This window comes from Lepidochelys olivacea, assembly GCF_965140295.1.
Source record: "Lepidochelys olivacea isolate rLepOli2 genome assembly, chromosome: 23".
NCBI lineage: Eukaryota > Metazoa > Chordata > Testudines > Cheloniidae > Lepidochelys > Lepidochelys olivacea.
In genome coordinates, this window is record NC_140433.1 from 11,918,182 (window position 1) to 11,931,791 (window position 13,610).

Sequence of the window (13,610 nt, forward strand, 5' to 3'; positions counted from 1 at the left end):
GCATGGAGAGTTACCTGCACACGTGGATTTAGAACTTGCACGCTGCATGTACTTTGTCTGTTTCACGTGTTGTGCGGATCGGTTACGGTTGCTTTCTGTCTTGCTGTACAGCTCGATGTCGTGGCTTCTGCAGAAGCGTGTGTGTTGATGCCCCCAGGCTGTGTCTGGGGCAGGCGCTGTATTGATCCTTTGCAATGTGTAGGTGGATATTTAATGCACAGATGGATGCTTTTGTCTCTCTAGATGCAGATTATCAGCATACGGTGTATGTTGAAGGCAGGACATGTGTGGACCTTGTGGTTTGTTGCTTTACATTTGCAGTCTGTCTCTGCCTAGACTTGGAAGGATGAGATTGTTATCAGTAAATGCCCCAGCCGTTGATTTCACTGCCCAGGCACAAACTAACAAACAACTGGTCCCATTCGCAGCCATTGAAATGGACAGCAAAGTCGGCAAACTGCGGCTGGGGAACGTATCAGAGTTGGATGTAAGGGTATTTTCTGGGGCTATTTTTCTGGACAATTTGCGTGATCACTTTTTAGATCCCACAGGCCTCTCTTTTCAAGTCTATAGTGTCTCCTTCCCCCTGGAGTTTCCTCCACCTGGGAATTGGGAGCATTGAAACGGATTTAAAAGATGCTTAGGCCCCATTGCTGTGCACAAGCGTGCAAATTTAAGGGGGGCGGGGAGCTTCAACATTGAGTTATCTGTCGAAACGATGAAAATAGAAATTGCAAGCTGCCAAGCCTAGGAATATTTAATGCAGAGATAGATGCTGCTCACATAATAGTGTGTGTGTGTATATATACACTGCATGTACAGATAGCTTACTCTGCTCTGTGTGCGTGTATATTTACAGAGACACCTACATACTGTGTCTGTCTGATACTGATCATTTCCAATCCGTCTATTGCTTGCACTTAGGTGCATATCCAGTGCCCAGCGAGTTGCAGCTGTCCAGGGGTGGGCGAACTACGGCCCGGGGGCTGCATCCAGCCCTACAGACGTTTTAATCTGGCCCTCGAGCTCCTGCCGGGGAGCGGGGTCACGGGTGGCTCCACACGGCTCCTGGAAGCAGCGGCACGTCCCCACTCCAGCACCTATGTGTAGGGACAGCCAGGGGGCTCCGCACGCTGCCCCCGGCCCAAGCACCGCCCCTGCAGCTCCCGTTGGCCAGAAAACAAGGCCAATGGGAGCTGCAGGGGTGGTGCCTGTGGATGGGGCAGGGCGCAGAGCCTCCTGGCTGCGCCTCTGCATAGGACCCGGAGCGGGGATGTGCCGCTGCTTCCGGGAGCTGCATGAGGTAAGCGCCACCCAGAGCCGGCACCCCTGACCTGCTCCTGCACCCCAACACCCTGCCCCAGCCCTGATCCCCGTCCCGCCCTCCGAATCCCTCAGTCCCACCCTCCTGCACCCCCCAGCTGGAGCCCTCACCCCCCCACCTGCACCCCACCTCACTGCCCCAGCCCGGAGCCCCCTCCCGCACCCTGAACTCCTCATTTCTGGCCCCACCTCAGAGCCCCTACTCCAAGCTGTAACCCTCACCCCCTTCCACACCCCAACCCCCAATTCTGTGAGCGTTCATGGCCCGCCATACAATTTCCATACCCAGATGTGGCCCTCGGGCCAAAAAGTTGGCCCACCCTGGTCTATAGCAATGCTACTGCCAGCATGTTGTGTGGGTCTGGTGGGTCTCTAGTTCCTCTGAACGGTTCAGGGTGTGTTTAATGCGTAGACAGATTCTTCTCCTTTATCGACGGCTGCGTATATGTATGTCTGCATGCCCATGCCCTACATATCTGACCTGATCTATGGGTCACGCGCAGTGGGTCAGTTTCTTGCCCCATAGATGCGGCTGGCTCACTGAGGGGCATGTCTGTGCCCTGGACGCCCCAGGTGGCGCGTTGATGGAGTAGCCTGCTGCGACCATATCTCGCGCTGTGGGGCAGGCTGGGGAAACGCTCGGGCCGTACCAAGGTGGGCAGATACGCGGCTCACAGCTGGATGGATAACGGACCAGTCCCTCGGCCGGAGGGAGCCAACGAAGCCACGGCGAGTGCCTCCGGCTGGGGACCTGGCCCGGTCTGTCTCTGGGGAGGGGTTTCTTGCTGACTAGGTGCTTGTGTTCGAGTGATACGTGCAGCCCTATTGATCGATCTGTCCCCTGACACCCCCCATCTAGCTAGCTATCCCCAGCCACCTCCTCCATCTATCCGTCCCCACATACGCCTGTCGGCATCTATCTATCTATCTATCTATCCCCAGCTACCCCCCCTCTCTCCCCAGCTGCCCCCTCTATCTATCTATCTATCCCCAGCTACCCCCCCTCTCCCCAGCTACCCCCTCTATCTATCTATCTATCTATCTATCTATCTATCTATCTATCTATCTATCTATCTATCTATCCCCAGCCACCTCTCTCTCTCTCTATCCCCAGCTACCTCATCTATCTATCTATCTATTAATCCCCAGCCACCCCTCTATCTATCCCCAGCAACCCCCTATCTATCCCCATCCACCCCGTCTATCTATCTATCTATCTATCCCCATCCGTACTCATCCACCCTCTCTATCTATCTACCCACCCCATCCACCCCTCTATCTATCTACCTATCCCCAGCCACCCTCTCTATCTATCTATCTATCCCCACACACCCCCTGCCCCTGTGTGGCTGATACCACATACTGACCACATACAATCTTGTCTGTTTTGGATGTGGGGCAAACCTGCAGGGCAGGTGGCTTGATGCTGTGATGGAAGCCCTGCGGCTGGCCCAGATCAGGAATCAGGGCTCGCAGGCTCTGGATTGCAGTGGAGATGGGCAGGCTCAGGCCGGGGCCCCAGCTCCGACACCCCCAGCTCTCCGACTCGGAGCCGCAGGCTGTGTCCGGCAGTGTGGACGTGCCCAGAGTGACATGCTTGGCCAGGGGTAGGCAAACTTTTTGCCCGAGGGCCACACTGGGGAATAGAAATCATATGGCGGGCTATGAATGCTCACGAAATTGGGGTTGGGGTGTGGGAGGGGGTGAGGGCTCTGGTTGGGTGTGCGGGCTCTGGGGTGGGGCTTGGGATGAGGAGTTTAGGGTGTAGGAGGGTGCTCTGGGCTGGGACCGAGGAGCTCGGAGGGCAGGAGGGGGATCAGGGCTGGGGCAGGGGGTTGGGGTGCAGGAGAGGCTCAGGGGGTGCAGGCTCTGAGTGGCACTTACCTCAAGCGGCTCCCAGAAGCAGTGACGTGTCCCCTCTCCAGCTCTTACGCGGAGGCACGGCCGGGCGGTTCTGTGCGCTGCCCCGTCCGTAGGCACCACCCCTGCAGCTCCCGTTGGAGCGCGTAAGAGCCGGGGTGGGGCCAAGTCACGTGGTGCAGCTCGCGGGCCCGCTTAAAACGGCAGTACGGCCCACGGGCCATAATTCGCCCACCCCTGTGCTAGGTGTATCTGTAGCCCTCTGGCCGGGCCAGGCTCTGGGCCTGCGCTGGGGGAAGAGGGAGACTTGGGGTGGGGCGGGGGAGTGGGGCTTCTGTCTCCTTATGTGCCTTAGGAGGGGCTAGTAAGGGCCTGCCTGGACTGGATTTCCTCCCCTGCCCAGGGCTGACCCAGGCCGGATTGCTCCCAGTGCCCCCTAGTGGCCACCCCACCAGATAGCTGTGACATGTGTAGGAAGTTTGGAGGGGTCTCAGCTGTGGGTGGAGGGGGTGTTACATGCGGGGGGTGAGGGCCTGGGCTCCTCCAGGGGCAGGGTGCTCGGGGGGGGGGGGGCTGCAGAAGAGAGAGGGGCGTAAAGGGGAAGGATGGGGGGGTGGGGGGGCAGCGTGAGTTTGTGTAACCCCCACAGTGCTGGGAGAGCCTGGGGGCTGATGGGTACTTGGGATGTGTGTGTGTGTTAGAGATGTGTGTAGATCTGAGTATGTAGGTCTGTGTATAGATCTCTGCATGCTCTTGTTTAGATTGGGTGTGTGTAGATCTGGGATCTGTGAGTGTGTGTGTGGATCTCTGTGTGTAGATCTGGGATCTGTGAGTGTGTGTGTGGATCTCTGTGTGTAGATCTGGGATCTGTGTGAGTGTGTGTAGAGCTTTGTGTGTGTGGTCTTGTGTACACCTGTGAGTGTGTGTGTGTAGACCTGTGGGGGGAGGGGACAGTTGCTATAAGTCAATGGAGCTGTGCTGATTTACACAAATGGGGTGGGTGTGTGGGTGTGGGTGTTTAACCCTTTCCTATCCCATGGCACTCCCCCAGCCAGTGGACCCTACAAATCCCTTTACAATCCAGACCCTGACCAAGCCCCTCTGCCGGGAGGATCCAGGCCTGGGGTCCCATGCGCTGCCGACTCTGTGGGGTGGGGGGCCCCGAACAGCCCCCACATGCTGGGGAGGTGGCGGGGTCTGTGCAGGGTTCCCACAGCCGGAGGGCCTGGGGGCTGGTTACCCACCAGAGACAGCTGGGAAGTAAAGGAGGATGGTGGATAATAGGGGTGCAGGGAGATGGTGGGAGCACAGGGGGACTATGGGGGTGCAGGGGGATGGTGCAGGTGCAGGGGGACTGTGGGGGTGCAGAGGGACTGTGGGGGTGCAGTGGGATTGTGAAGGTGCAGGGGGACTGTGGGGACACAGGGGGATTATGGGGGTGCAGGGGAAATGTGGGGACACAGGGGGACCGTGGGGGTGCAGGGGGACTGGAGGAGTGCAGGGGGTCTGGGATGCAGGGTGGCTCCTGGGGGTAGGGGATGCAGGGTGGGATTTGGGGATACAGGGGGGTTGGGGCGGGGGTATACAGGCAGGATTGGGGGAATTCAGGGTTGTTTGCGCAGGACGGGGGAGGGAGTATCTGGAAGTTGGGGAGCGGGAGCCCCTTGCCATTAACTCTTGCGTTGCTAGGTGGCAGGTGTCTTAGTCTGACGGGAGGGGTCCCCATCAGGCCCTAACAGCCCCCCCCTGCCTTTCCTTCCTTTCCATTCCATTCCCTCCCCCCATTTCCTGGGTTTCTCTGAGGGCTCCCCCCCGCCCCGGTGCAATCTCTGGGGTGTGAGACCCAAGCTGGGAGCCCCCCATCTCACAATATCTCCCTCTCCCTTCTCCTCTCTGGCCAATGAAAAGCAGCGGGAGGGGGCAGCATTGGGGTTCAGTCCAGCACTCCCTGACTTGTCTCCTCTCAGACCCTGCACCCCATGAGCATTTCACCCCCAGGACCCAAACCTCCCCCCTTCTGCGCACTCCCCATCTCGCCCCATGGGGCACCCCACCCTTCTCCTACTGCCCCCACCCACACCCTCCCACCCCTACTCACCTACCCCGCCTGTCCCCGGCACCCCCCAGGCTCCCCCCAAACTATGCCCCTCCCCCACCCACCCCTGCATCCCACAGGCACCCCGTGCCCCAATCTACCCCCCTCTCCTCTCCTGCACCCCCTCCCCTTCTTCCCCCTACGCCCACCCCGCTCCTCTTTTGCCCCGGTTGATGTCCCATCTGCACCCCATGGGCAGCCACCTGCCCCACCCCCTCCACCCTGCAGCCCACGGGCAGGCCCTGCCCCACCCTGCCCCTCCCTCCCTCCGGGGCTGGGCCAGGTGTTCTGCAGTGACTCAGGGGGAGCAGGTCCCGGCAGGCGCTGGGGTGAGGCCCGGCATGGCCCTTGGGTCAGCTTCCCAGGGGTGGGGGCAGGTGGCTGGGCAGGTGGGGGGCAGGGGAGGGGGGATGGCTGGATGGATGGGGGTGGCTGGGCAGGTAGGGGGTGGGGAGCAGTGGAGGGGGGATGGATGGATGGATAGGGGTGGCTGGGCAGGCAGGGGGTGGGGCCAGGGGAGGGGGGATGCACGGGGGGGCGGATGACGGATCACCCTCATTTATAGTACTGGTAAATCCTTCTAGCTATCCCCATCCCCCCTCCACATCCTCTCCCTGCCCCCATCCCTCCTCCTCCTGTCCCCATGCACTCTCCCTGTCCCCCCGCCGGCCTCTCCCCTTCCCCATTCCCCCCTGCCCCCACCTCCTCCTTCTCCTGCCCCCATCCACCCTCCTCATCCCCCTGCCGCCTCCCCTTCCCCATTCCCCCCTGCCCCCATCTCCCACCACCTCCTCCTCCCCCCTGCCTCCACCCCCCACCTCCTCCTCCTCCTCCCCCTGCCCCCATCCAGGCATAGCGGGGTTCGGACCCTGGAAGCTGCTTTCCGGAGGCCGTGGGGACAGAGGGTTGAAGTAGCTGGAGGAGCAAAGCAGGGACCTAAACCAGCCCCCCAGGCTCCAGGCAGGACACTTGATCCCACCATAGCGGGGGAAGTGGGGGGGGGGAAGAGCTGGGGGCTCGGCTGCAGGGGACACTGATCGGACTTGCTCTGGCCCCAGCGCAGGGACTGGCTGGCTCAGGGGGGCAGGGAATGGGGCCCGGGGTGTCTCCCCTCTAGGGGGCACCGACTCCCATCCGGCTCCATGGCAGGGACTGCCTGGAGGGGGAAGGGGGATCCCAGCATAGGGGGGTTTGAGGGGGGGAGGGAGGGGACTAGAATGGCCCAGCTGTGTGGTCTGCATAGAGGAGGGGCACACAAGGGGGTTACCGCCAATAACCCCAGCCTGGGGCAGTTATGGCTGCGGGGGACTTTAACCCCTTCGTGCCCCATTGGGAACCTGGGATTTGCCTCTTCCATGCAGCTGGGGGTTCGAGGAAGGGTGGTCCAGGGTTGTTCCTGGCCCTTCTGCCCCTCTACAGGCCAGGACTGCCCCCCCCCACCTCCCAGTGTCAGGGCCTCTGTGAAAACACACCCAGTTCTGGGCTGGTGGCCCCCCCAAGTGACTCTTGGTTACAACAAGCAGGATGTAGGGCGGGGAGGGGGCAGGGGGAGGCAGCCACATTGGGTTTGGAACTGGTGGAGGAGTCCCGAGTTAACTGGGCAAAAGACCCTATCATAACAGCCCCTTCCCAGAGAGACCCTACAATAACAAACTGGCATGGATGAGGCTGGGGGGGACTCTGGTGAACTCCAGGGCTGTGCGTGCTGGTTTGTTATTGTAGGGTCTCTCATGAAGGTGCACCGGCTTGTTATCATGGGTCTCTCATAAGCGCACACCAGTTTGTTATTGTAGGGTCTCCCGTAAACACTGACTGGTTTGTTATTGTAGGGTCTCCTGTCCACATAGATTGGTTTGTTATTGTAGGGTCTCCCGTAAACACTGACTGGTTTGTTATTGTAGGGTCTCCCGTAAACACTGACTGGTTTGTTATTGTAGGGTCTCCTGTCCACATAGATTGGTTTGTTACTGTAGGGTCTCCCGTAAACACTGACTGGTTTGTTATTGTAGGGTCTCCTGTCCACACAGATTGGTTTGTTATTGCAGGGTCTGTCACAAGTGCCTGCTGGTTTCTTGTTGTGGGGTTGGTTATTGTAGGGTCTTTCGTAAGCGCAGGCCAATTGATTATTGTAGGGTCTCCTCTCCTCCGTGCCCAGCTTCATAGCGCAAGGGAAGGGCCCAGATTCCTTCTGGCTGAGGGAAGCAGCAGACAGGAAGCGGCCAGGGAAGGAGGCAGGAGATAGACGAGAGATAAAGGCAGCTCTCCGGCCACAGCTGAGCTGGCTTCTCCGGCAGCCCCTGCCAGCTGCGCGTCAGGGCCGGAGAATCCCGCCAGCCAGCCAGCCAGCCAGCCAGCGCGGGGCAGGGCGGGGCGCAGGGGTCCTGGGAAAACAGGGAGAGGACGAGCGAGCGAGAGCCGTGACCTTTATCCCTCTGACATCCCATAAAAGACGATGCCCGACGGGGACAAAACGACCCCGTCCACACAGAAAGCGAGGACAAAAAGGGGACAAAACGACCCCGTCCACACAGAAAGCGAGGACAAAAATCCAGCCAAGCCCACCACCCCGTTCCCGCGGAAGGGGCCGGGGCCGGGGCCGGGGCCGGGCTCGGGCGAGACAGAGGGTGAGCGCGAGGAAGCGAGAGGGGCGACGGCGAAACAGCGACAGAGAGAGATCCCGGCGAAAGGGGCAGAGCGAGGAGGCCGGAGGCGGAGGGAGCGGGCCCGGCTGGGAGGCGAGGGCCGGAAGCCGTGGGCGATGGGCTGGTCCCGGCCGGCGGGAATGCGCGGAATCCGGCCGGCCCGTCTGGTCCCAGGAATGCGGCCGGCCCCCGCCGGAGGAGAACCAGCGGCCCCCGGGAAGGGGGGGGGCACTGTGTGGGGTCCGGCGGAGCACCCCACCCCAGAGCCCAGTGTGCAGGGCCAGCAGGGGGCAGCGCAACCTGTTGGACATGCACACCCCGCATGTCTGGGGTGGTGGAGGGGGGCAGGGGGTTAGCCACCATAAATATATTAGCTGTGCTAATAGCTGGCCAGGGAGAGAACCCAGGAGTCCGGGCTCCCAGCCCCCCACTTCTCTAACCACTAGACCCCACTCCCTTCCTACAGCTGGGGAGAGAACCCAGGAGTCCTGGCTCCCAGCCCCCCACTTCTCTAACCACTAGACCCCACTCCCTTCCTACAGCTGGGGAGAGAACCCAGGAGTCCGGGCTCCCAGCCCCCCACTTCTCTAACCACTAGACCCCACTCCCTTCCTACAGCTGGGGAGAGAACCCAGGAGTCCTGGCTCCCAGCCCCCCACTTCTCTAACCACTAGACCCCACTCCCTTCCTACAGCTGGGGAGAGAACCCAGGAGTCCTGGCTCCCAGCCCCCCACTTCTCTAACCACTAGACCCCACTCCCTTCCTACAGCTGGGGAGAGAACCCAGGAGTCCGGGCTCCCAGCCCCCCTCTTCTCTAACCACTAGACCCCACTCCCTTCCTACAGCTGGGGAGAGAACCCAGGAGTCCTGGCTCCCAGCCCCCCACTTCTCTAACCACTAGACCCCACTCCCTTCCTACAGCTGGGGAGAGAACCCAGGAGTCCGGGCTCCCAGCCCCCCACTTCTCTAACCACTAGACCCCACTCCCTTCCTACAGCTGGGGAGAGAACCCAGGAGTCCTGGCTCCCAGCCCCCCTCTTCTCTAACCACTAGACCCCACTCCCTTCCTACAGCTGGGGAGAGAACCCAGGAGTCCTGGCTCCCAGCCCCCCACATCTCTAACCACTAGACCCCACTCCCTTCCTACAGCTGGGGAGAGAACCCAGGAGTCCTGGCTCCCAGCCCCCCACTTCTCTAACCACTAGACCCCACTCCCTTCCTACAGCTGGGGAGAGAACCCAGGAGTCCTGGCTCCCAGCCCCCCACTTCTCTAACCACTAGACCCCACTCCCTTCCTACAGCTGGGGAGAGAACCCAGGAGTCCTGGCTCCCAGCCCCCCACTTCTCTAACCACTAGACCCCACTCCCTTCCTACAGCTGGGGAGAGAACCCAGGAGTCCTGGCTCCCAGACCCCCACTTCTCTAACCACTAGACCCCACTCCCTTCCTACAGCTGGGGAGAGAACCCAGGAGTCCTGGCTCCCAGACCCCCCCTTAGCCCCTCTCTCTCTCCCCCCACAGGCATTGTGTGCCGGCTGCTGGTGGCGCTGCTGAGTCTGTGTGAAGGGCTGCGGGGGCTCCCTGCCCCGCGCCTGAAGCCCTCAGACCCCCGGGCCGACTTCGACTCCATCATCAGCCTGGCCAAGAACCTGCTGAGTGACACCAAACACCTGTTCCATCACTTTGTACGTCCGGGTCTCCCCCAGCCACCCTGGGACCTGCCCCCGCCCCCGGATCAGACCCTGGGCACAGCTACCCTGGCCTCCCTCCTCCACCCCAGGCCACAGGTCCATCTACCCTGGTATTGCCCCCGCCATCTCCTTTCAGTCTATGGGACTGGTGTTGGGAGGGACTGGTGTGGTGAGAATACACAGGGCTCTCCCAGCCCCACAGCCGTTCCCAGGGGAGGGGGCTGGGTGGAACGGCCTGGACCAGATCCGATCCCCTCCTTTCTCTCCAGAAATCCCGGTACCCAGCCGAGGGGGAGCACAAGATGGACACGTTGCCCGTGCTGTCCATGAGCGCTGTGGAACTGGCCAACATCCAGGTGAGCGGGTACACCCTGTGGGGGGCGGTTGGCAGCCTGGACCCCCGCGTTCTATCCCAGATCTAGGTGGGGAGGGGGGTCGAGGGGAGGGGGGGCTGGGAGCCTGGACTCCTGGGTTCTACCCCAGATCTGGGAGGTGAGTCGGGTCTAGTGGTTGGGGGGCTGGGACCCAGAACGCCTGGGTTCTATCCTCAGCTTATGTCCCTTTACATCTATATATAGAGGGGCTGAGGCCCCCCCACCTCTCCGGCCCCACTCCCACCAGGGCTGGGGGGGGGAAGATGCTTGGCCACGTAGTGGGGCTGCGGTGCCCCCAGTGGCCATGCGCATTTCACCCCCCTCTCCCCCACTGGGGCCTCAGCCACTGATCGTAGGAGATCCTGGTGGGTGTAATGGGGCGGTGTGGGGGGCGGGGGGGGGAGGCTCAGGTCTAGGGGGATCCCAGCAGGTGCTGGGCAGGGATCCTGGCAGATCTTCGGGGCAGGCCCCGGGGGCTCCCCAGTGTGGGGGCTCCGTGGTCGTGGCTCATCCCCTCGTTGCCCCAGGTGCCCGGGGGCCTGGCGCGGCTCAGCGCGGACCTGCTGAACTACCAGAAGCACCTGGAGTGGCTGCGCCGGGCGGGGCCGGTGCTGCGGCCCCTGGAGCAGGACTTGGGAGCCCTGCACGCCCGGCTGGAGCGCCTGGTCAAGCGCCTGGAGCACCTGGTACGGGGCGGGGGGGACACACACCTGTCCTGGGGGATGGGGCCTGTGGTACCTGGGGCAGGGCGGGGCCTGGGGGAAGGGGCGGGGCCTGGGGAGACAAACCTAGCATGGGGGGCGGGGCCTGGGGCAGCAGGTACAGGGTGGGGCAGCACCTGAATACACCCAGCCTGAGTGGTGGGGGCAGGGCTGGGAGCAAGGGGCGGGGCCTGGGGGGCTCTAGGGCTGGAGCCAGTGCTGGACAGATGGACACACACACCCCAGCAGGGGGCAGGGCTGGACACCCCCCCCACACACACACCTCAGCAGGGGGCAGGGCTGGACACCCCCCCACACACACACACCTCAGCAGGGGGCAGGGCTGGACACCCCCCCCACACACACACACCAGCAGGGGGCAGGGCAGGGCTGGGTGCACGCACACACCCCCCCCAGCAGGGGGCAGGACTGGACACACACCCACTCTCTCTCTCTCTCCCTCCCCCCCACAGATGTCCAGGCTGAACTTGCCCCGGCCCAGCGACCCGCTGCCCGTGCTGCCCTCGCACGGCACCCACTGGGCGGTGGTGCAGGCCGGCCACGCCCTCTTCCACAGCCTGCACCTCTACCTGGACTGGGCCGCCCGCGCCCTGGTTCTGATCCGCAACAAGCTGTGACGACCGGCGCGGTGGGGGGCCCTGCCCCGGGGACACCTGGGGTCCCCCATCCAGCATTCCAGGGCACAGGGGTCCTGCCCCCCAGCTGTGGCACCCACTGGGCCCCCCCACACCAATAGGGGGTGCAGGGACCCTGCCCCCAGCCATGGCACCCATAGGGCCCCCCCACACCAATAGGGGGTGCTTGTTGGCTAGCCCCCCCGATGTAGCAAACTCTTATTTATGCAACCCACTATTTATTTATTTATTTACAGTAGGAGATGGGGGGAAGGGGGCTCGTTAGCCTTTTCCTTTTTTTGTATTCATTTCTTGTTACAATTCTCCTCCCCCCCTCAATCTGAGGGGGGTTATCAAGGCCCTTCAAGCGAAGGAATGGAGAAGTGGGGCTAGAGGAGGAGAGTCTCATCCCCCCCTCCCCCTGCATTTCACTCCTATCCCTACCGCACTGGGGCTGTCTCAGCCCCTCCTTCTGTGGGACCCTCCTCTGTTTGCTTCTCCCCCTTTCCATCTTCCCCCTCTCCTGTCTTTCCTTCTTTCTCATTCTCTTTCACTTGTTCTTTCTCTCCTTCTTTCTTTCGCTCCTTCTGTCTTTCATTCTCTCTTTTGTTCTTTCTCTCCTCTCTTTCATTTGCTTGTTCTTTCTTTCGTTCCTTTTGTTTTTTGCTCCTTCTTTCGTTTGCTCTTTTGCGCCTTCCTTCTTTTGTTCCTTTGTTCACTCGTTCCTTCTTTCTTCTCTCTCTCTCTTCTCTGATTTTCCCATCCTTTCCCTCTTTCTTTCTATATTCTCTTCTTTCATCATCCTTTCTTTCTCTCCTCCTAGGGCAGCAGTGACTCCTAATGGCCGTGCTGCTGAACTGCAACCCCCGGGCTATGTAATTACAGACGGCCCATCCTTCATTTCCTGATGGGGGGCGGGTGGGGGGGGGAATTTATTGCTGTCCGGGGTGAGGACGGCGCAAGAGCCGCTCTCATACCTGAGCCGGCCCTGGGAAGCCTGCGGCACTGTGCTCCGGAAGTTCACCACAGTCACAGATGCTGCTGGCCCTGCAGAGTTAATGGCGAAAAAGCAGAAGAGAGCCAGGACTCCTGGGTTCTCTCCCCAGCTGTGGGAGGGAAGTGGTGTCCAGTGGTTAGAGCAGGGTGCTGGGAGCCAGGACTCCTGGGTTCTCTCCCTGGTTCTGGGAGGGGAGATCCCAGACACAAAGTCACTGAGATCAGGGTCCCATCAGGCCAGGGCGCTGCCCAGACACAAAGTTCCCCTACAGATGTTTACCCCCTACCATCCCGGATCCCGCAGCTGGGCCGTATTTCCATATAACTGACCCCCCATCTCTGTATTTATGCCCTTGCTTTGGGTCACTCCACCCTCACGCTATTTATAAATCCATTGGACGTTGCTGTTTTAAATTATTTAATTTATTATCTATGCCAAGATTGGGTTGTTTGGCTAATTATTAATTATTGTTATTATTTGGGTCACGTTCACCTTATTTATTGAGCCAGCGATTTACTCCTTTTTTAAAAAAGCTTTAAAAAGAAAAAGAACGTGGAAAAGAAATACCGTTTTAAAATAAAATCCTAAGCGGATGGACAAGGAATGCCGGTGTCTTGATTGGGCGGGAAGGGGGGCTCTTGCATCTTCATGGGTGGGGGTTGGGGGGGCAACCGCTGGCACAGACTCCTGCTCCGCAGCCCTAGGGACACCCCTCCCCCCCTGGTCTAGAGCCGGGCTAATGAGTTTTTGGACCTGGGGATCTGGTTCCAGCCTGGTACATAGGGAGGGATCAGGTGTTGCCGGAGCATCGGGGGCTTCAGCCAGGGAAGTTCTGGGTCTGGCCTGGAATACAGACAGGGATCTGGGTGGGGCAGGGCGGAGCTGGGGCGGGCCTGGTTCTGACCCACTGCAGAGCCAGGGAACAGCTGGGAAATCCAGAGCTGGGCTGGAAAGTCTGCAGACCTGCAGGGGGGGAGGATCGGATCCGGTACTGAGCTGGGAGGGGTCCGCTAGGAGCCAGGGAGAAAAACCACAACCCCACCCCACCCATCCTCCCAGAACCTCCCCCCACCTACCCAACCCCCCAGAGCCTCCCTCACCTGTCCCCTGCCCATCCCCCCCAGGACCTCCCCCAACCTGCCCATCCCCCCAGAGCCTCCCTCACCTGCCCCTTGCCCATCCCTCCACAGCTCCCCCACCTGCCCCCTGCCCATCTCCCCAGAGCCTCCCTCCACCTGCCCCCTGCTCATCCCTCCACAGCTCCCCCACCTGCCCCTTGCCCATCCCCCAG

The 13,610-nt window shown here is 61.1% G+C and overlaps 1 protein-coding gene and 1 pseudogene across 2 annotated transcripts in view; both read left to right on the forward strand.

The window, feature by feature from the left end:
- LOC311511978 (leukocyte immunoglobulin-like receptor subfamily A member 2) overlaps positions 1-13,610 on the forward strand; it is an 873,498-nt pseudogene that overhangs the window by 646,040 nt on the left and 213,848 nt on the right. The gene's annotated exons all lie outside the window — the stretch shown is intronic.
- Positions 7,699-12,259, forward strand: IL11 (interleukin 11). Its single transcript, XM_084613045.1, has 5 exons — positions 7,699-7,902; positions 9,443-9,606; positions 9,882-9,968; positions 10,514-10,672; positions 11,161-12,259. The coding sequence occupies exons 1-5, from the start codon at positions 7,731-7,733 to the stop codon at positions 11,323-11,325; spliced, it is 747 nt and encodes a 248-aa protein (XP_084469171.1). The 5' UTR covers positions 7,699-7,730; the 3' UTR covers positions 11,326-12,259.

Bases quoted from the DNA above. Each gene is read 5' to 3' on its own strand.
- IL11 (XM_084613045.1), top strand. From the start codon at position 7,731: ATGCCCGACGGGGACAAAACGACCCCGTCCACACAGAAAGCGAGGACA. The intron at 7,903-9,442 runs GTGAGCGCGAGG...CTCCCCCCACAG, and splicing joins GGGCTCGGGCGAGACAGAGG to GCATTGTGTGCCGGCTGCTG. The intron at 10,673-11,160 runs GTACGGGGCGGG...TCCCCCCCACAG, and splicing joins TCAAGCGCCTGGAGCACCTG to ATGTCCAGGCTGAACTTGCC.